Below are 20,351 nucleotides of genomic sequence, written 5' to 3' on the forward strand. Positions count from 1 at the left end.
TGCCATCTGAAAAACATTAATATTTCATTAGTGGAAAACTTGGAAATGGTTGCTTACATCCTTTCATTTGACAACCCCCTCTGCACATCTGTATATAGCCATATTGCTAATGTATTGTGCGATTTATTATTTTACTTTAGTTTATTTCGTGAATATTTTCTTAAAACTGCATTGTTGGTTAAGGGCTTGTAAGTAAGCGTTTCACAGTAAGGTCTACACCTGTTATATTCGGCGCATGGGACAAATACAATTTCATTTGACATTTCATTAGGTCAATCTAGAGAAAATGGGTTCTGGGAGCAAAGAAATACTGCCACCATGGGGTGGGTTCTGGTAATGTGATATAGAGCTCTTGCACCTAAATCTATTCGCATTGATAACAGAGTAAGGACTAAAGAGTAACTCTAATAAAAATATATGGAAACATTAATATGTTTTCAACCATAGACAGATTAATTCAATCAATGATGTTTATTTCCATGTCTCAATTGAAAACCACATCACTACAAACAATTCAAATTTGATTGAATGAGGGGAGTTGGAGTGCATTGGAGTTGCCCCATGAGCCCACACAAGTCCATGCAGCCCGTTACCATCTTTGAATTAGCTTCAAAAAAATGTATCGAAATGAATGACATTCACACAACCTATCATAAAAGACACCTCTTTGACCACTATACATCATAATTCTCCAAGTAAAGACTTTAGTAATAAAAAATAACAGCAATTTACTTGGAACCTTCCATAATATTGAAATTCTAAAAAGGCAATTTACATGGCTTTGTATCTATCAAACATTTGAACCGTGGAACAAACATCTAGTTAGAATAGATATAATGTGCATGCCAATGCAAGTAACTGCAGCCCTAGTAAACAAAGCCATGCATTCGTATGCAGGTAATTTTCTACCACTACCCTGTCATTCAACAAAAAGGAAGAACTCAAGCATCCTAGCTGCAATATTCAAGCTCTCATAAACAATTCATACAAAAAGAAAAACACTGACACACATTCAAGCCAGGAGGGTTCAACCCAATGCTATTTACAAGGACACTATCCTGAGACATTCACAGAATATTTCAAATAAATCGAGTAAATTGTGGATGTCTCAGGTTAAAATACAGTACTGTTGTTTTTGATGCAATATCAAACTAAATGTCATGGTCTTTGTAATAATTTGATTTAAAAATGTCACAAATGACAATAGCTACTTTCAAATGAAGTAAAACGGATAAAATGTGGTCTGCTGTTTCTAAGAAAAATGACTCAACAAATGTACAACAAAATGTTACTCTCATAAGTGCTTCCTTATGAACCTGGATCTGAGGACAGTTATGGTAACTAACATCTACAGAATATTCGTGTTATCAGAAGCTACGATGTATTGTTTCAAACAAACCTTGAGGTGACAAAATATTTTAGGAATTATCTGCTCTCTGACACTGCTGTGAAATCCTCAAGAAGAGAGATTGCATCAGTCCCCAAATATCCACAGGATGTTCACTCCTGAAAGGCCCAGATTTACTCTCCTGTAAAAAGACAGACGAGTACAACTTATGTGCAATTAAAACACTCATGTTTTACATAGAGATTGATTGCCAATGTGGTCTTGACAAGTTTACTTTACTAAAGTGGCATAGCAGCACATTTTTATCACAAAGAGCTTATTACAGTGCCCATCTGGAGTCAGTGATGGCACCCTGGACTGGGAAGTTTAAATACAGATTTAAATATATATTTTTAACTAGGCAAGTCAGTTAAGAACAAATTCTTATTTACAATGACGGCCTAGGAACAGTTTACCTTGTCAGCTCGGGGATTCAATCTAGCAACCTTTTGGTTACTTGCCCAACGCTCTAACCACTAGGCTACCTGCCGCCCCATGTTAGTTATACAGTGGAATAGTTGGGAGTACTCACCCCAGCATCCCAGACTCCTTGGTTTTGATGACGAAGAGGAACATGAGAACAGTGTGGAACAGGTTGTTCCTTCCCTGGGAGTACAATCAGAGGGGACTCGAATGAATGGAGCACATGTGGTTTTTGACAGATACATCTCACTCACTAAGGCATGTCCAAAAAGGCCATGGGGACAAAAGAGACTTACCTTGGGCAGGCTGTAGACATGGCCCTGGTAGATAAGTTGGTAGTGTGGGGGATTTGTGCTACTTTGGTGAACGCAGAAGAGGTTTTCATTCGTCACATCTACTTAAGAAACAAGAACAGGGTATCAGTAAAGAATAGGAGAAGAACGATGTCCATTCTGTGTGTGTTGTGCCGCTCGGCCTTACCAGGTTTGTCTGGCGTCTGGGTGAAGTGCTGCGAGGTGAAGGTCTTTCCGTCGGGGTACTTGGGGTGAGGCGGGAGTCGGGAGTCCAGGTATGTGCACAGCACATGCATGAGGATCTAATAGACAGAAAATACAACACGTATTTGAAATTCAACCATGTAGTAGATGACTACTTTTTTTGGTCTCGACTAGGGGTGATGGATGAGACTCACGGCGCAGTCTGAAGGGAGGTCTGTGTCCCACTTCCTGGCTTTGAGATCCCCCCCCCTGTTCCAGCGGAAAGAACTCATGCAGCCACTATGGGCCAGCTCTGACGAGGGGAAACAAACATATTGTCAATAATGATATGTCAATCTCTGCTTTCATCAAGTCTTACGACCTTTGACTCAAATCTCTCTAGAATCTTAGCTGCTTTGGCTCTAATGTATTGGACGCTCAGTTGTGGACACGTATAGTATATGACAGGAATATAGCACAGTCAATAAGCAAGGAGTCAAAACGTAACTTCTCATAGGCCTACCTTTGATCCTCTCCACTAGATACTCTTGGTTAGGGGTGATGTCCAGGTACTGCACAATAGCAGGCATGGTGGGGATGACTGAGGCCTTCAAAACAGCAGCCTGTTTTAGACTGGCTATACTGGCTTCTGTTGAATAGGGCGACAGACTGGGTAAGTATAACTGGGTCGGCGTAAACTACATTTCCCATTTTGCCCCATTGCACATGGGCAGTAAATACCTCCAATCTGGAGCTCAGAGCAGCCCATTCTCCTGAGCTGGCCATTTACTGAGTCCATCTCCTTCACAAGTGGCACTAGAATGGTGTCATTTATCCACTGAAAGAAAGAGAAACTACACGCGTATCAACCACTTTTTCCAACTAAATTTCAGATTTTACCAGAGCTTCAATGTTACTTCTAAGCTTGTTATATTGTCTTACATTTCTGAGCTTGGCCGTCCAGCTGTCTATGCTGTCCACCACGAGACGACTGGTTGTGATTCTGGCCCAAACCTGCAGATCAAAAAGAACGGTTACAGGAGAATGTGTATTCATGCTTGGAAAACCAATTCCCCTCTGGTATAATAAAGAATAGTTATTTTATTGATGAATCGATTGATTGACCCCTCAAACCTCCTCTGCAGCCTGTTTGGAGCCCAGGTCAGTCTCGTCCTTGCTGGCTGAGGGGGCCTGGGAGCGGCAGGCCGGCTGGTACTGGAACTTCCTCAGGCTCTGGGCGTAATCCCCCACCGAGCGGCTATAGTTCCAGAACGTCGGGCTGTGGGAGGGCGACACCGACTCTGGGCTCCCTGAGAAACAGTCAAAGGATGCATACAGGATATTACAATAATGCTCTTCACAGTTGAGACAAAAGCTCAGTTGGAGTTCATTATTATTTGTTATCCTTTATTTAACCAAGAGAGTCACATTGGGATTGACAGCGCTTCATTAAGTGAGCCATGGTCAGTTTTTTTTTATCCAGAAGAGTTTCACTAGTAGTAATGCATAGTGAAAATGGTAATAAGGCCAGGCCTAAGCTACACCGTCACACTCATACCTAACTGACTGCGGTGGCTCTTCTCCTCCTCGGTGCGGAGGAACCTGTCCAGGGTCTTCAGGGACTCCATGTAGTCCTCCTTGCCCCCGGGGGAGTTGAACACGGAGGGAGAGGTGCGGTAGCGTGCCCTCAGGCTGGTGCCATCCACTGGGCCAATGCTGCTGGGGTAGGATGTGGGGGGGCTGAAGTTCAACTGCAATCAACAGAAAGCTGTTACAAATGGGAAAGCATGATCTCCCTGACTTCATGCCAGTAGATTTCTGACATGACAAGGAAAACCAAAAAGTGGTAGCCACAACACAGGAAACTTGAAAGGATAATGGTAGCTAGATAGTGCCTTGGTTACAGTACCAGATTAATTGACAGACACCCAACACAAATGCATCAGATTGATAGCTAGATAATAGAGAGCATTGTGAGTCTGACAGACCTTTCCAAAGGCCAGGGAGGGGGAGAAGTGTCCCCCGCTGCCCGGGGTGGACGGGCTGCTCAAAAGGGGGCTGTATCCGGGAACACAGCTGGGGGAGAACTTGGGGCTGGTGCTGGCCGGCCTGGAGGGACTGAAGCTGAGCACACTCTGACCCTGGAGGGGTGACGACTGAGCCGGGGCTTGAGCCTCCTGCTTTTCTTGCTTCAGCGGGGGTGATGCCTGGATACCTGAGTAGAGATGAAGACCAACATAGTATTAATTGATTTGGGCAGTTTAAAAACACAAACGTACAAGAGGGATAGACTACATTTGGGATTCATAGATAATACATCAAAACATGTACAACACCATCACCGTAAACCACTTTGCAGCCAATGACTCACCTGAGTTTCTGAGGCCAAGGAGACGGTGCTGTTCAGGGGTAACAGCGATGGTAGAGGGGGCCATGGTGTACTTGAAGTACTTCCAGAAGTCAAACAGGGCGTTGAGGCTGAAGACTGAGGCGAAGGCCAGCTCTGTTGGAAAGGAAAAGGAAGGAGATAATATGAATTTCACAGGTTATGGCTCATCTCTAACCAGTGTGCATCAGTGCCACACCTGGGCATTCCCTCCCAAAACAATGTTTAACTTCTCTCCACAGCAACCAGAGCACTCACCTATGTACCAGATAGGCCAGTAAGAGATGCTGAAGTACAGGCTCAGCAGTTTCCCTGACCTGAGAGGACAATGTACATATTACTGTGAGAGGCATTGGCACCACTTGCTTCTGGTTAGGCATCTGCAACAGACTGCCAATCATGAGATTCAGTCGTTGACAAGAAAACACAACCTACATCTCAGTGTAGATCATGCCAGCTAGCGACACATTGAGGACTGCCCAGGCGAGGACCACCTGGCGCGCCTGTTCCTCCCTTCTCATCCTCATCGTCCTGTCGATGAGAGTAGACATGCCCTCCTGTTTCATCGGAGTCATGTCCACATAACGTTATCACACTGTCGGTTGCTTAATTCAGACAGAACGGTTAGCTAGTTTTTAAATAAACCACGTGTCTGACACTCAACATTCCGACCCTACCTTTACACTTTCTCACACTGAGCGGCAATGGGGTCGGAACGCAATCATGGTTAGTTTCATTAAGACACCATGGTGCCGGCACAAGGTATGGGTCGGAAAACTTACCTCAATGCAGGAATGGGATATGCCACTGTTAACCAAATTTGACCTTTATCCACACTGCTCCATCGAGAAGATTGAAATACCATTTTCGTCCTCAGGCTAGTTAGCAGTAGCCATTATGGAATGGCACATGTTGAACAACAAAGGGAGCTAATTGCCTGACACTACAATTCCAAAATGGCTTCGATCGATCGCTACTGCTAGCTGGCATGAAGCCAGGAAAACATGCAGTGATCCATCTTCTCAATGTATCATTTTGGATAATAGTAACATTTTGAGTAGTGTCACTGGCATATCCCATCCCTTCATCGAGGTACGTTTTCCGACCAATATCTCACGCCAGCTCCAAAATTTCTCAACGTAACCATGATACTTTCCGACCCCAGTGCAGCTCAGTGTAAACAAGCATGACGGTAGGGTCAGTATCTTCTGGTAATCAGTTGGCTGGCTGGCTAGCATAGCATGCGAACGTCAACAGTAAACTAATATAAACACTGAATCACTGGCAAAGTATGACTTTTGTTTTTACCAACTCGTTTAACTTGTTTTTAATTATTCATACCACCAATAAGTGTAAGTGAATAGAGTAAATACAGCTAAATATAAGTACATTTCATACATACCCCGTAAGCTCCAACGGCGCTGCACAGAATTTATATTTCAACCGGAAGTGTAATGTCCTAGAGCAATCTTACTTCCGTTCTGTACACCCGCCCCTTTTCAAAACATGCTGCTGAGATGTGGATTGGGTAATACCTTGTTACAGATGAGATGTGGAATGTAATTTTTCGTTACATTATCACAATCAATAAGGAATTCAGACGTTTTACATCATTCATATATTTGTACATAGATACAAAAAGAAGTGGCCGACATCACAATACCTCTTCAACATTCAACCAGCAGCAGAGCCAGCATCTAGCTAGCAGTCAGCATCCAGAGAGACTCAAACTCAGTATCTATTCCATAAAGAGATGACCACTGTTAATTTTTTTTATTGTGGGTTAGAAGGCCATGGCTTTTGAGTTAAAACATAACTTTTTCTAGGAAAATTATTGCCTGGCTACCCAGCCACATCGCTCCGGCCAAATGGCACACCAACTAACGTTTCTTCTCTATGATGAGTCTGAATTTGCTTTCCTCCCCGACTCTTTAAGAACGCAAACACATTCTGATTGGTCTCAGTAACCGATGGGTTGGGCCAAAGCCAGCCTACATGAATCACTGAGGTCGGCACAAACGACTTCTAGGATGGCAGTTTCATACTGATGTATGGAGCGATGATAGAGCAGCAGAATACAATTCAGGATGAGCTGTTAGGCAAGGAAAATGTACCTGAAGAAATAAAACATGAAGCCTAAGCACATACAGTACCTCTACATCAAAATCTGGATTATCCTTGTTTGATTGTGCCCAATGTTAAACTGACCTGACACAACAAATAAGATTTTGGCAAAACAAAGTAACAGTTAAAAATAAGTAAATAAATTAACATATATGGTAATGGAACAGTGAAGTCACAGTCAATTGTGTGGGGACAACGGTTTCTCAGAATCATATCCCTCTAACCCACAGTCCTCTCTGCTATCTGGATCTATCAGTCTCTCTACTTCCTCTCCTTCCTCTTCATCATCGTCATCGTCATCATCATCTTCATCATCCTCTTCCTCCCCCTCCTCTTCCTGGGCCCCTCGGTCAGTCTTGGGGCCTTTGCAGATCTTGAGGTGTCTGGTGAGGTGGTATTTGGTGAGGAAGCCCTTCTCACACTTCTCACAGATGTAGTCCCGGCGGCCCTCATGGGAGTTCATGTGCTTCTTCAGGTGGTTGGTCCTCAAGAAATGTTTGTCACACTTGGGGCAGTGGATCTGACGCTCTCTGTGTGTTGGGAATGATGATGGGAGAGGGGTGGAGAAAAGAGTGCAGAGGGTTAGAAGGTGAAATGGTGATAAAACAGAGGAAAATAGACTGATGGAAATCCAGATACTTTATAAAACGTGTTTACCAATATGTCTTATGTCCAGGAGTTTTCCCTGGCCATGTGACCTGAGCAGAAACCTTGGGCCCTGGTTACAGGCTATCGACTAGAACCAATACCTTTTCCACACTATTCATGTCAATAGCTTGGTTAAGTTTAAACTTACTGTGTATGTGTGAACATGTGCTGCTTAAGGTCCTGCTTCCTGATGAACATCCTGTCACACAGGTCACACTTGAAGTTCTTGGCCCCTGTGTGAATCACCATATGAGACGCCATGTGGGCCTTCTGAGTGAACGACTTCTCACACACATTACACCTGTAGTTCTTCTGACCTGTGGGAGCACATGAGGTTAGAGTGAGTAAAACCTATACGAGAAGCATATGTAGACCATATAATCACCTTATACAGTACCAGTCAAGTTTGGACACACCTACTCATTCAAGGGTTTTTCTTTATACATTGTAGAATAATAGTGTAGACATCAAAACTATGAAATAACACATATGGAATCATGTAGTAACCAAAAAAGTGTTAAACAATTTTATATTTGATATTCTTCAAAGTAGCCACGCTTTGCCTTGATGACAGCTTCGCAAACTCTTGGCATTCTCTCAACCAGATTCATGAGGTAGTCTCCCCGGAATGCATTTCAATTAACAGGTGTGCCTTGTTAAAAGTTAATTTGTGAAATTTCTTTCCTTCTTAATGCGTTTGAGCCAATCAGTTGTGTTGTGACAAGGTACGGGTGGTATACAGAAGATAGCCCTATTTGGTAAAAGACCAAGTGCATATTATGGCAAGAACAGCTCAAATAAGCAAAGAGAAGAGAAACGACAGTCCATCAATACTTTAAGACACGAAGGTCAGTCAATGAGGAAAACTTCAAAAAGTTTCTTCAAGCGCAGTCGCAAAAACCATCAAGCGCTATGTTGAAACTGGCTCTCATGAGGACCGCCACAGGAAAGGAAGACCCAGAGTTACCTCTCCTGCAGAGGATAAGTTCATTAGAGTTACCAGCCTCATAAATTGCAGCTCAAATAATTGCTTCACAGAGTTCAAGTAACAGGACATCTCAACACCTGTTCAGAGGAGACTGAGTGAATCAGGCCTTCATGGTCAAATTTCTGAAAAGAAACCACTACTAAAGGACACCAATAATAAGAAGAGACTTGCTTGGCCAAGAAACACGAGCAATGGACATTAGACCAGTCAAAATCTGTCCTTTGGTCTGATGAGTCCAAATTTGAGATTTTTGATTCCAACCGCCGTGTCTTTGTGAGACGCAGAGTAGGTGAACGGATGATCTCCGCATGTGTGTGTGGTTCCCACCATGAAGCATGAAGGGGGAGGTGTGATGGTGCTTTGCTGGTGACACTGTGTGATTTATTTAGAATTCAAGGCACACTTAACCAGCATGGCTACCACAGCATTCTGTAGTGATACGCCATCCCATCTGGTTTGCGCTTAGTGGGACTATCACTATCGTTTTTCAACAGGACAATGACCCAACACACCTCCAGGCTGTGTAAGGGCTATTTAACCAAGGAGAGTGAACGAGAGCGGCATCAGATGACCTGGCCTCCACAATCACCCGACCTCAACCCAATTGAGATGGTTTGGGATGAGTTGGACCGCAGAGTGCAGGAAAAGCAGCCAACAAGTGCTCAGCATATGTGGGAACTCCTTCAAGACTGTTGGAAAAGCATTCCAGGTGAAGCTGGTTGAGAGAATGCCAAGAGTGTGCAAAGCTGTCATCAAGGCAAAGGGTGGCTACTTTGAAGAATCAAAAATAGAAAACATATTTAGATTTGTTTAACACTTCTTTGGTTACTACATGATTCCATGTGTTATTTCATAGTTTTGATGTCTTCACTATTATTCTACAATGTAGAAAATAGTTTAAATAAAGAAAAACCCTTGAATGAGTAGGTGTGTCCAAACTTTTGACTGGTACTGTATACAGTAGAACAATCATGTGTTTTAAAACAACTTCAATAATATCTTAACTAATCTAAAAACACCCCTAAGACTGACACAGAAAATGCTAAGCTGCTATGTTGCGAGGTCCCATGTCAATGTGTATGTGTGCACGTGTGAGTGTAGGCCACGCCACCCATCCCCTACCTGTAAGCCCCGCCACGCCACCCATCCCCTACCTGTAAGCCCCGCCACGCCACCCCTCCCCTACCTGTAAGCCCCGCCACGCCACCCATCCCCTACCTGTAAGCCCCGCCACGCCACCCCTCCCCTACCTGTAAGCCCCGCCACGCCACCCCTCCCCTACCTGTAAGCCCCGCCACGCCACCCATCCCCTACCTGTAAGCCCCGCCACGCCACCCATCCCCTACCTGTAAGCCCCGCCACGCCACCCATCCCCTACCTGTAAGCCCCGCCACGCCACCCATCCCCTACCTGTAAGCCCCGCCCGCCACCCATCCCCTACCTGTAAGCCCCGCCCGCCACCCATCCCCTACCTGTAAGCCCCGCCCGCCACCCATCCCCTACCTGTAAGCCCCGCCCGCCACCCATCCCCTACCTGTAAGCCCCGCCCGCCACCCATCCCCTACCTGTAAGCCCCGCCACGCCACCCATCCCCTACCTGTAAGCCCCGCCACGCCACCCATCCCCTACCTGTAAGCCCCGCCACGCCACCCATCCCCTACCTGTAAGCCCCGCCACGCCACCCATCCCCTACCTGTAAGCCCCGCCCGCCACCCATCCCCTACCTGTAAGCCCCGCCCGCCACCCACCCCTACCTGTAAGCCCCGCCACGCCACCCATCCCCTACCTGTAAGCCCCGCCACGCCACCCATCCCCTACCTGTAAGCCCCGCCCGCCACCCATCCCCTACCTGTAAGCCACGCCACCCACCCCCTACCTGTAGGCCACGCCACCCACCCCCTACCTGTAGGCCACGCCACCCACCCCCTACCTGTAGGCCACGCCACCCACCCCCTACCTGTAGGCCACTCCACCCACCCCTACCTGTAGGCCACGCCACCCACCCCCTACCTGTAGGCCACGCCACCCACCCCCTACCTGTAGGCCACGCCACCCACCCCCTACCTGTAGGCCACTCCACCCACCCCCTACCTGTAGGCCACGCCACCCACCCCCTACCTGTAGGCCACGCCACCCACCCCCTACCTGTAGGCCACGCCACCCACCCCCTACCTGTAGGCCACTCCACCCATCCCCTACCTGTAGGCCACGCCACCCACCCCCTACCTGTAGGCCACGCCACCCACCCCCTACCTGTAGGCCACGCCACCCACCCCCTACCTGTAGGCCACTCCACCCACCCCCTACCTGTAGGCCACTCCACCCATCCCCTACCTGTAGGCCACTCCACCCATCCCCTACCTGTAGGCCACTCCACCCACCCCCTACCTGTAGGCCACTCCACCCATCCCCTACCTGTGTGTATCTTGAGGTGCATCCTCAGGTTGCTCGGATCACTGAAGGCCTTGCTGCAGTATTCACACTTGTGCGGCTTCATCCCCACGTGTCCCATGAAGTGCACGTTGAGCTTAGTGGACGTGGTGAACGCCCGTGAGCACATACTGCACTTGTACTTCCTCTCAAGTGAGTGTCTGTGTGTGTTGGAGCCAGAGTTGTTAGTGCTATTAGAGAGGCTGCTGTTGTGGGAGTGGCAGGCCCAGGGGGATGAGGAGGAGATGGAGGTACCGCTGGGCAGCTTGCCCTCCTGGTGGTGGTCCTGGCTGGGGTTGTGGTCCTGGCTGGGGCTGTGGGAATGGCCGTGGTTGTTGTGGCTGCTCAGGTGGGACTTGAGCTCGGCGAAGGACTGGCACTCTTTACCGCACTGGCACACCTGGCCCTCTGGGACCTGAGGGACCCCCATCTGCCTGCAGTAATCCCTGGTGTAGTAGAAGAGCAGCTCCTGGTCTGGGAGGATCTCAGTTGACGTGCAGAAGAACAGCTTCCCGTTGTCGGGGTAGGCCACCAGGTTCTGCTCCTCTCTGGTCCTGCTCACAGAGACACCACATATCTGAGTGGAAGCCATTTTGGATCAAAAATAATAACACTGAGCCAAATGCATGAGATTGCTTCACTAAGTGATAATTACCTTGCTTTGCGGACAAACATCATCCAGTTGCATTCATTCTCATCTGTGGTCACAATACAGAACTCCAGCACGTTGTTGTGAAACATCTGAAACAACACCACCATCTACTGGTCAGAATGGTGCCTCCCTTCATCCACATAATTGACATAGCATTTCATTGACTCACATGCAATTCTATTACAAGGTCATCTGAAATCTAAATGAGGAGATGTGGATAGTGTAAGCCACTGACCTTCCATATCTGAGGGGTGTCTTTGTCTGGCCAGTCTTGCAGGTCTACGTTGCTACAGTGCTGACCCACCATGGGCCCAAAGCAGGTCCTGGGAGGTATGATGTCCCGGGCAAACACTCCTTAGAGACACACACACACATATATAGAGATATTAATGACGGGCAAACAAGCTATAAGTTGTTTTTGAGTGGGCAGATCTCATAGATGGGCAATTCCACAGTAACGGAATAGAGTAACGCTGAGACTCAGATGTTTCACTTAAAATGTATGGCAAACACAGTAGAGTACAATACAGCACAGTAGAGCTCAGAGTACAGTACAGTACAGTACAGCACAGTAAAGCTCGGAGTACAGTAGAGTACAGCACAGTAGAGTACAATACAGTAGAGTTCAGCACAGTAGAGTACAATACAGTAGAGTTCAGCACAGTAAAGTATGGTATAGTTCAGTACATTAGTGTACTCAAATCTAGTGTGTTCTACTGTACTATACTTTCCTGTACTCTACTTTACTGTACTGTCCAATCTTGTGAACCCAACTGTGGTTTGTGACTACTATAATTTCCCATTGTAGCCAATTCAATTTCAGAAATTATCAATTTGGTAATTGTGTTTGGTAACGTAATTTCAAGGCACAAAATGTTTTTTGAACTTACAGAAGGCAGGAAAAAGTCTCCAAAACTAAATAGAAGTGTTGACATTAGTTGGCAAGGGTCTTCAACATTAGTGTTTTTATCCATTTATAATACCTATTAAGACCTTTTCCAGGTAGAGGTTTTCTAAGACCCATTTTCCATCTGTTTGACCAAAAATCAAAGCCTTTGCTTATTCAACAATTTTAGGAGGGAACATGGTTGAAAAATTGATATATGCATTAATGTAAAAAAAAAATAGACACTTGGCTTTCATTTGACACCCAATTTGAAATGCTTCTATGAACTTCACGTTGGTGCTTATGGGTTCTTTTATATGGAAATGTCCAAATCAATATACACTGAGTGTACAAAACATTAAGAACACCTGCTCTTTCCATGACATAGACTGACCAGGTGAATCCAGGTGAAAGCTATAATCCCTTATGGATGTCACTTGTTAAATCCACTTAAATCAGTGTAGATGAAGAGGGTGAGACAGGTTAACGAAGGAGTTTTAAGCCTTGAGACAACGAGACATGGATTGTGTGTGTGCGCCATTCAGAGGGTGAATGGGCAATATAAAAGATGTCTGCCTTTGAACAGGGTATGGTAGTAGGTGCCAGGCACACCAGTTTGTGTCTACAACTGTAACGCTACTGGGTTTTTCACGCTCAACAGTTTAACGTATGAATAATGGTCCACCACACAAAGGACCTCCAGCCAACTTAACACAACTGTGGGAAGCATTGGAATCAACATGGGCCAGCATCCCTGAGGAACACTTTACACCTTGTAGAGTCCATGCCCCCATGAACCGTGGCTGTTCTGATCACTCAATATTAGGAAGGTGTTCTTAATGTTTTGTACACTCAGTGTATAAGCAATAAAATTGAAAGGACACATGACACAGATGGGGAGAAACAGAACATTAGAAGCGAACTTGCATCTCCACAGGGGTTTCCATACCTAAAGGCTCATCAGCTACAGAGATGCGGAGGCAGAGCGGGCGAGGCAGAGACAGACGGGCTCTGCTCTGGATAGGCGTGTCAGGAATAAAGGTGACCGGGCCGTGCTCTGGGCAGTCGGAGGGATACGACCGCTCACACAGCGTACACCCTGTTCACAAACACAATATAACAACAAGCTAAGAAAGATATACAGATCAGAAGTTCAAAGACTTCCAATGGATGACAAGAACAGAACAGTAAGCTAGTAGAGCTTTACACATTACCAAGCTCAAATTTTCCTAACAGACAAAAATGAGCCACCGTGCCCAGCGCAAGTAAACACAAAACAAAAATGTCTGCCATTCTTCCCTCTTACTCACAGATGGTGAAGGCAGTGACCATGTTCTCCTTGTTGGAGGTGGAGTCCTCCAGCTGCAGGGTGGAGTTGACCAGCAACAGGCTGTTCTCTGGCCCCATGGACACCTCTGCCGTGATGGGGGACACGTTCACCGGCTCTAGGCCCATGCCCGAATGACCATGGAGGGACACAGGCTCCAGCTGGGACTGGGTGAGCACCACACTCACCACCCCAGAGTTCAGCTCCCCTGAGCTGTGTAAAGACTCCCCCAGACCCCCTCCCCCTGAGTTCCCCACCCGGCCCCCTAGGTGCTCTGGCTCCATCCCCACAGGAAGCTCCAGGCCAGGCCCGTGCAGGGGCATCACGCCCCCATTGGACTCAACTCTTCCCAGGCCCTCGTGGTTCTGGCCTCTCCCTCCCAGCTGCTGCTGGTTCTCAGCCCCCACCACCCCCTCCATGTTGGCCAGGTCCTCTCCCATCCTGTCTGGGGACATGGGGCTGCTGACCCGGGACTCCATGTTCAGCCCTGTGGAGTCCAGCTGCACCTCGTGGCCCCCACCCTGGTGGAGGTCTCCCTGGCCACTGACCTGACGGGAGTCCAGGGACACCAGGCCCTGTTCCAGAGGCCCTCCAGGGCCACTGTAAGGGTCCAGCCCTGAGGGGTTCTGGCTGGACACAGAGAGAGTCCCATCCATGTTCAGACTGCTGGGGTGAATGTACTGAGGGGGAGGCCGGTCTGCCAGGTAAGACAGGATACCTTGATAGAGAGAAATCATATCCAATCCATGTACATATAGACCAGATAATGTGTCATGGTGTAATATCATCAATCCTTAAGATATCCATGAGAGATACAATGGAGATGACAGACAGTGGTGAAGAGAAGTGCTCAGCCCTACCTGGCAGTATGTGTCTGAAGTAGCTACTCTCCAGGTGTGGGTAGGGGGGAGGAGGTAATGAGTAGTTCCTCTCTGGAAGGCCACACATGACCCCTCTGTCACCAAGAGGACCCATTGGCAGCATGAGCGACAGAGCAGAGGGCAGAGACCCAAGAGAGGACCCAAGGCTGGGTATAGCCACAGACATGCCTGAAGGGGGACAAAACTAATGTATCAACCATTGTATCAATAACTATAATTGCCATAAATATGTAAACGAATTAAGATAACATAGTTTCACCAGATAAGTGAATGTGTTTTACCTGGTGTAGTGATGGGGTTGTGTGTTGGGGAGGTGGGTAGACCCAGATGACTGGAACTCACAGCAGGCACACTTAACTGGTCCATCCCAACAGGGCTGAGGTTCATGTCATTCATTCTAGAGAGGAATCAAAACAAGTCTAAGGTGTTAGAAAACGCTGTGTAATATCCCATTTGAGGCTGACCAAAAAAAAAACATTAAAATGTGTGTGGAAAGTCTATCACAGTGGTTGGATACCTGACTTCGGCAGTGTGTGCTCATCCAAGATGGTGTGAAATGTGTACATTCTGCCGGCTGGAGAGGATAGACACAGATACCAATCATCAATTTGCTTCATGTCACATTCACCAAAACATGTTGCGAAATATGACACAATGCATAAGTTAGCTAGCTAATAACAAGATATATATTTCATAGAACATGTTACAGTCCCAAATCAGAGCCACTGACCTGAGACCCTATCAACAAAGTAAGCAATATGTAACTTTTTGGGCGACCCGACCAAATTCACATAGAAATGAATTGAAAGCAAGTCAAACAGCAGAAAGTACAATTATTTTTAGTTTAATTAAAATATATTTCACAGCGATTTATATGGGGAAATGATTCTCTACACTATCCATTGTTTGTTTTGTCACAAACTTAAATTAGGCGAACTATTAAGTAAAGGCGGAACGATTCCTGCCTATTGCAGCTTTTCGCTACACATGAATACCATTGGTAATGTAGTTAGCTGGCTATCTAGCTAGCATGCTAAATATAGCGTTAACGAGAATCAAGAGAAACTAACAATTTGACCTAACAAACGTTACGAACCCTATTTGAGCGTATAGCTCACGTTGACGATTCAATGACAATGCTGCGATGTTGTATATTCATGCAATATATAAAAATGGAGCATAGAGTAAATTAAAATTGTAAGAAAACAAAAGCTAACATACCAAAAGCCTTCCTCTCCGGGTCCATGACAGCGTGACACACTGAGCATGCGCATGCAAGATGCTGCGCTGCAGGACGAATATCTGATCTAAGGTCATTTGCCAAAGCCTCTCTGTTTTTTTATTTTATCACGGACCCTAACAAAAAGGTTTTTGTTACAACTTTGTAACTTTAATGAAATGACTTGGATGCTTATTTGATATGCAAATTAGACATGGCTTTTGTTTGACAGTTATATCTCCCGTTGGCCCCACTATCCCTATCATTTTCCTGTCAAAAGTAAATCCCCAATTATTTTTCCAGTAATACATGTCTACTCATATACATAGCATACTGTAGTTTTGTCTTGAGGGAAAGGGTTGCATATCTCTTTCTCCCCGCCCAGTGTAAGATCACACCCACCTGGCATGATAACCAACAAAAACTAGAGATTGTCACAGACAGAGGGAATGGGGATGTGACAACTTGTTTTCTAACAGGTTACAATTTCACCTGCATACTTCAATAGTCTAACATAAACGGGGAAAGGAGATAACGCACGATGAGAGATAATTATGAAGACTCTGTGACGAGGTAAACTCAGGTCATTAATTAAATTGTGGAATTAATGGGAATGTTCTCGTCTGTGCCATATATTTAACACTGTAATTTCGAAGGCTTTTGGTTGTTGGGAAAATGAAGATGCATGAAAGTTAGAAATATCCTATAATTTCTAATAAAACCATGGGTGGGATGAGTTTCATAGTTTCCATGATGATAGGCTAACCTAAGAGTTTTGTGTTATAATGAATAGCCTATATCACCAGCATAAATCAACCCTAAATTATTTTTTATCTTTGCAGAGAGATGTCGGGCTACAAGAAGGGATTATTTGAGCGCATGCCATATGTCAGACCCATAGCGCTCGGCCTCTCCATGGATCACCAGATAGCGCATTACAAGGACACGCGTGGACTGCCCTTTCCCCTGGACACAACAACCTACCTGGATCCTGTGTACGGTCAGAGATTCACAGGGAGTCTCTCGTATTTCCCATTCCACAGGCACATCGGTGTATATGACTATTCATTCGAACCAGCGTTCATTCGAAAAAGGAACGAAAGGGAACGGCAGCGGGTGCGCTGCGTAAACGAGGGTTACGCACGGCTCCGGGAGCATCTTCCCCAAGAGTTCGAGGACAAAAGACTCAGCAAAGTGGAGACACTTCGTGCTGCAATATACTACATTAAACACTTGCAGAGTCTGTTAGATGTCAACGTGTCCAGTGGTGGTGGGATAGTTGAAATGTCAGCTGGAGAGATGCGCAGCCGTGCGCCCGTGCCAAAGATGACAGAATGCTACAGCGACGGCGAGTCAAAGAAGAGCGACAGTGGAGAGTTGAGTTTCTAGAACTGTGTAAAACGAATAAATTGTATTTCCCTTCACTTTATTCCATCCTTGTTGAGGTTTGTTCCATGAGCTGTGTCCTCTCTATCATTAATTTCAATGAACATGTTGATCACTTGATTTTGACAAAAAGCCACAAGACAGTGCATTTTGACAACGAACAGCTGGACTCTGTAAAGCCTCCTATCAGATGCTAAATCAGGTTGAAAGTTACACAATGTTTCTCTCATGGAGATAGTGCATCCCAGGCCAGCCCCAGGGATGAGGGTATTGTTGTTTGCCTTTGTAAGGATAAGGGGACTTATTAGTCAGTTGTACAACTTAATGCATTCAACTGAAATGTGTCTTCCGCATTTAACCCAAACCTTCTGAATCAGAGAGGTGCGGGGGGCTGCCATAATCGACGGTGCCCGAGGAATAGTGGGTTAACTGCCTTGCTCAGGGGCAGAACGACAGATTTTGACCATGTCAGCTTGGGGATTCAAACTTGCAACCTTTCGGTTACTAGCCCAACGCTCTAACCACTAGGCTACCTGCCGCCGTCTAAACCAGTGTGAGGCGTAGAATGACCTTAACCCAAATATCTTTTGCATAGGTACAGTACGTGGTTTGCAATGCATCACTCCCAGGTGGAAAACAGGTCACTAGAGATATAATTGTGTAGGTCTACATTCCTTTTGACACGTTCCGTTGTGTCAGTGTCTCAGTGTGCCAGTAAAATGATTGGAGAAAAAAATCTCCAAACTTTTTGGGTTGAGAGAATTAATAATGTTTAATCCTTAGCTATTTGACACTGATGTGATGGACTGAAAGCAAGTTGATTTGATTCATCCATCCTTTCAGCATTTTAACTCAGTCCAGGGGAGAGTAGGCCTGAACATCAATGCCTTGAGGACAGGAGAGCCTGGAGTGATATATCCATTGGAAGTGTGTATCTCATGTCTGTTTACACTATACACTCTGACTAATAGGTTAACATCTATCACACTTTATTATGTGTGGATGATTGACAATTTTAAATTAGTTTTAGCATAATCTTTGGCAGTGATGAAAGGTGACACTTATTTTCTTTGTGTGGTGCCCTTTTGGGACACCATATTACAACAAGTATTAAAATAGGATGTACAGTACTTTCAGTATCATTTTGTTAATGAAATGGACACCATTATCTAGTTGTCACAAACAAACACATCCATTATCTGATATTACCAGGCAGCCAAGAAAAGAAAATATACAGGACTTTGTTGATGCAAACGCAACACTACAGTTTTACTGTAATACATCTTGGAGATAAAAACATCTTGGAGATGTTATAGATTCATTTAGACCCCCTGTGAAGTATATTAGACTTCCGGAGTACTTCAAAGCTAGTAACCATCTGAGGGTGCCATCTGAGGGTGTGCAGGATGTTCTCCATCCGAATAGTCTCAGGAATGCATTAAAAACCTTCAGCACCTGAGAGAAAGCCATCCAACTATTTATCTGTTTACATTTCACACCTCTACAGACCTGCAGGGAAGTAGGTGCACGTATATCCTTATTCTCCTTAAGAGGAAAACCATAGATTAAAATCAATACATCTCTAGGAAAACACACAGAATAAGAAAATAAATCATAACAGGTACAGGATAGATTAAGTGGGAGACCAGCAGTGTTGATAGTCAATGAACCATGCTGGCAAGGAAGAATGATTGTCAGTGTCATAGAAGCGTGACATCCTCAATAAAAGGTTGTTTGGCTCTGCGGTGGGAATTAGAACCAATAATTAGCAGAGTGCTGGTACCCAGGGCCTTGATGGTTCACTGGCAGTCCTGTAGAGAGGGAACAGGAGCTACTTATATGAAAGCACGTTCCGTAACGGATGTTTTCTTTTTTTCACAGAGATTTTAATCACAGTCAAACACATTCCTTGGTTGCAAGCCTCCTCTCTCAGTCCAATAGGTGCTTTTCAAATGTGAGTTTCAGGCAGTCGTCGTAATCTGAAAACTTTGGCCAATGACAGCACATTATATGTACCTTGGGAAACGTGCAGTGCATGGGTATGTCCATCCCAGTGCCCTGCTTCTGTCGCTCTCTTTGTGGGATAACTATACATCTTTGGTGGGATATGTATAATTCCAAACACAGACAAACAACATCAACATTACTTCTCTGGGCCAAACAAATGAGCAGAGACACTGGGCCAGTATCGGTACAGGATAAACACTCTCTGGGGGACAATGACACCGCCATTCTCTCTATTTGATGAAGATCACCCACAACAAGATTACTGGTCCACATCTCCAGAAGATAGCAAGAACAATGAAAACAGGAGTAGGAAGAAAACATAACAAGGAAGTACTAGAATGTTAGATAAATAAGGCTGCTGCCATATAGTAGACTGCACTAGTATTCCCAAAGCAACATTCCCAAAGCTACTGTTCATGATAGCCCATAAAAGCCAGAAAGGTAATGATATTTAGTCTGATAGTGTTTGTGCAAATACATGGACTGCAGGGCATGGCTGCCTAAGTGTGTTTATCCTCATGAGGTGTGTGTGTGTGTGTGTGTGAGCCAGCCATGTGTCAGTGATAGAGAGGCTAGATAAGTCTTATCAGCTGAGGCAACATCAGTGCGGGACCACCGGTGGAGGAGCGGTAACGTGTATCGACAGAAACCTCACAGACTTGTGGCGGAAACGTGAACTGTGATGAACGGTGACAGAGAGGAGGGTATAGGGTGCTGGCTGGGTACTGGCTACTGCTCAGAGACAAATCTAGTGTATCAGATTGCAGTTGGTGTATCAGATTGCAGTGTTCTTGGAGATACAGATGGCTTTTTCAATCTCTTTAAAAAAAAATCATATTACTGGACAATTATTGAAATATTATAGTTTGATTGTAGATTTTGAACTGCAGCATATGCATAGCTGAGGGTCTACTGCCCCCTTCTGGGGATATTTGGTGTTGCTCTGTGTTTCACAGGTGGTACATGTCCAATAGACGACCTACATAATTAGGCTAAGACCACTTCGCATTTGCATATCAGTTTGGAAGGTGAGGACCTGAGCCTGAGGTGATGAGCCTACATGTCAGTCTGGTTATTCAGCAAACCATTCCACAGGACTGAACAAGACAAAGAGACAATAACACACTCATA

General features: G+C 45.5%; 2 protein-coding genes across 4 annotated transcripts; both read right to left on the bottom strand.

The window, feature by feature from the left end:
• Positions 1–452: 452 nt before the first annotated feature.
• On the bottom strand, positions 453–6,175 carry LOC106576061 (transmembrane protein 209). 3 transcript variants are annotated; one of them, XM_014152915.1, is made up of 15 exons: positions 6,075–6,175; positions 5,108–5,229; positions 4,931–4,989; positions 4,658–4,789; positions 4,275–4,501; positions 3,845–4,037; positions 3,421–3,596; positions 3,229–3,300; positions 3,028–3,124; positions 2,810–2,935; positions 2,502–2,599; positions 2,291–2,405; positions 2,107–2,207; positions 1,920–1,993; positions 453–1,529 (listed from the first exon to the last, which is right to left on the bottom strand). In XM_014152915.1, exons 2-15 carry the CDS (start codon positions 5,221–5,223, stop codon positions 1,475–1,477), a joined length of 1,641 nt encoding a protein of 546 aa, XP_014008390.1. In that variant the 5' UTR covers positions 5,224–5,229; positions 6,075–6,175; the 3' UTR covers positions 453–1,474. The 3 variants fall into 3 exon arrangements, with proteins under 3 accessions (XP_014008390.1, XP_014008387.1, XP_014008389.1); XM_014152912.2 differs by having other exon boundaries at positions 5,108–5,277; positions 6,075–6,162; XM_014152914.2 differs by lacking the exon at positions 6,075–6,175 and having other exon boundaries at positions 2,107–2,204; positions 5,108–5,262.
• Positions 6,176–6,430: 255 nt separating this feature from the next.
• LOC106576059 (PR domain zinc finger protein 4) lies at positions 6,431–15,913 on the bottom strand. Its single transcript, XM_014152907.2, has 11 exons — positions 15,830–15,913; positions 15,126–15,182; positions 14,890–15,005; positions 14,588–14,776; positions 13,711–14,445; positions 13,350–13,499; positions 11,750–11,868; positions 11,518–11,603; positions 10,848–11,416; positions 7,593–7,761; positions 6,431–7,326 (listed from the first exon to the last, which is right to left on the bottom strand). The coding sequence occupies exons 3-11, from the start codon at positions 15,002–15,004 to the stop codon at positions 6,975–6,977; spliced, it is 2,484 nt and encodes an 827-aa protein (XP_014008382.2). The 5' UTR covers position 15,005; positions 15,126–15,182; positions 15,830–15,913; the 3' UTR covers positions 6,431–6,974.
• Positions 15,914–20,351: the final 4,438 nt, after the last annotated feature.

This window comes from Salmo salar, chromosome ssa17 (genome assembly GCF_905237065.1).
Source record: "Salmo salar chromosome ssa17, Ssal_v3.1, whole genome shotgun sequence".
Classification (NCBI taxonomy): Eukaryota; Metazoa; Chordata; class Actinopteri; order Salmoniformes; family Salmonidae; genus Salmo; species Salmo salar.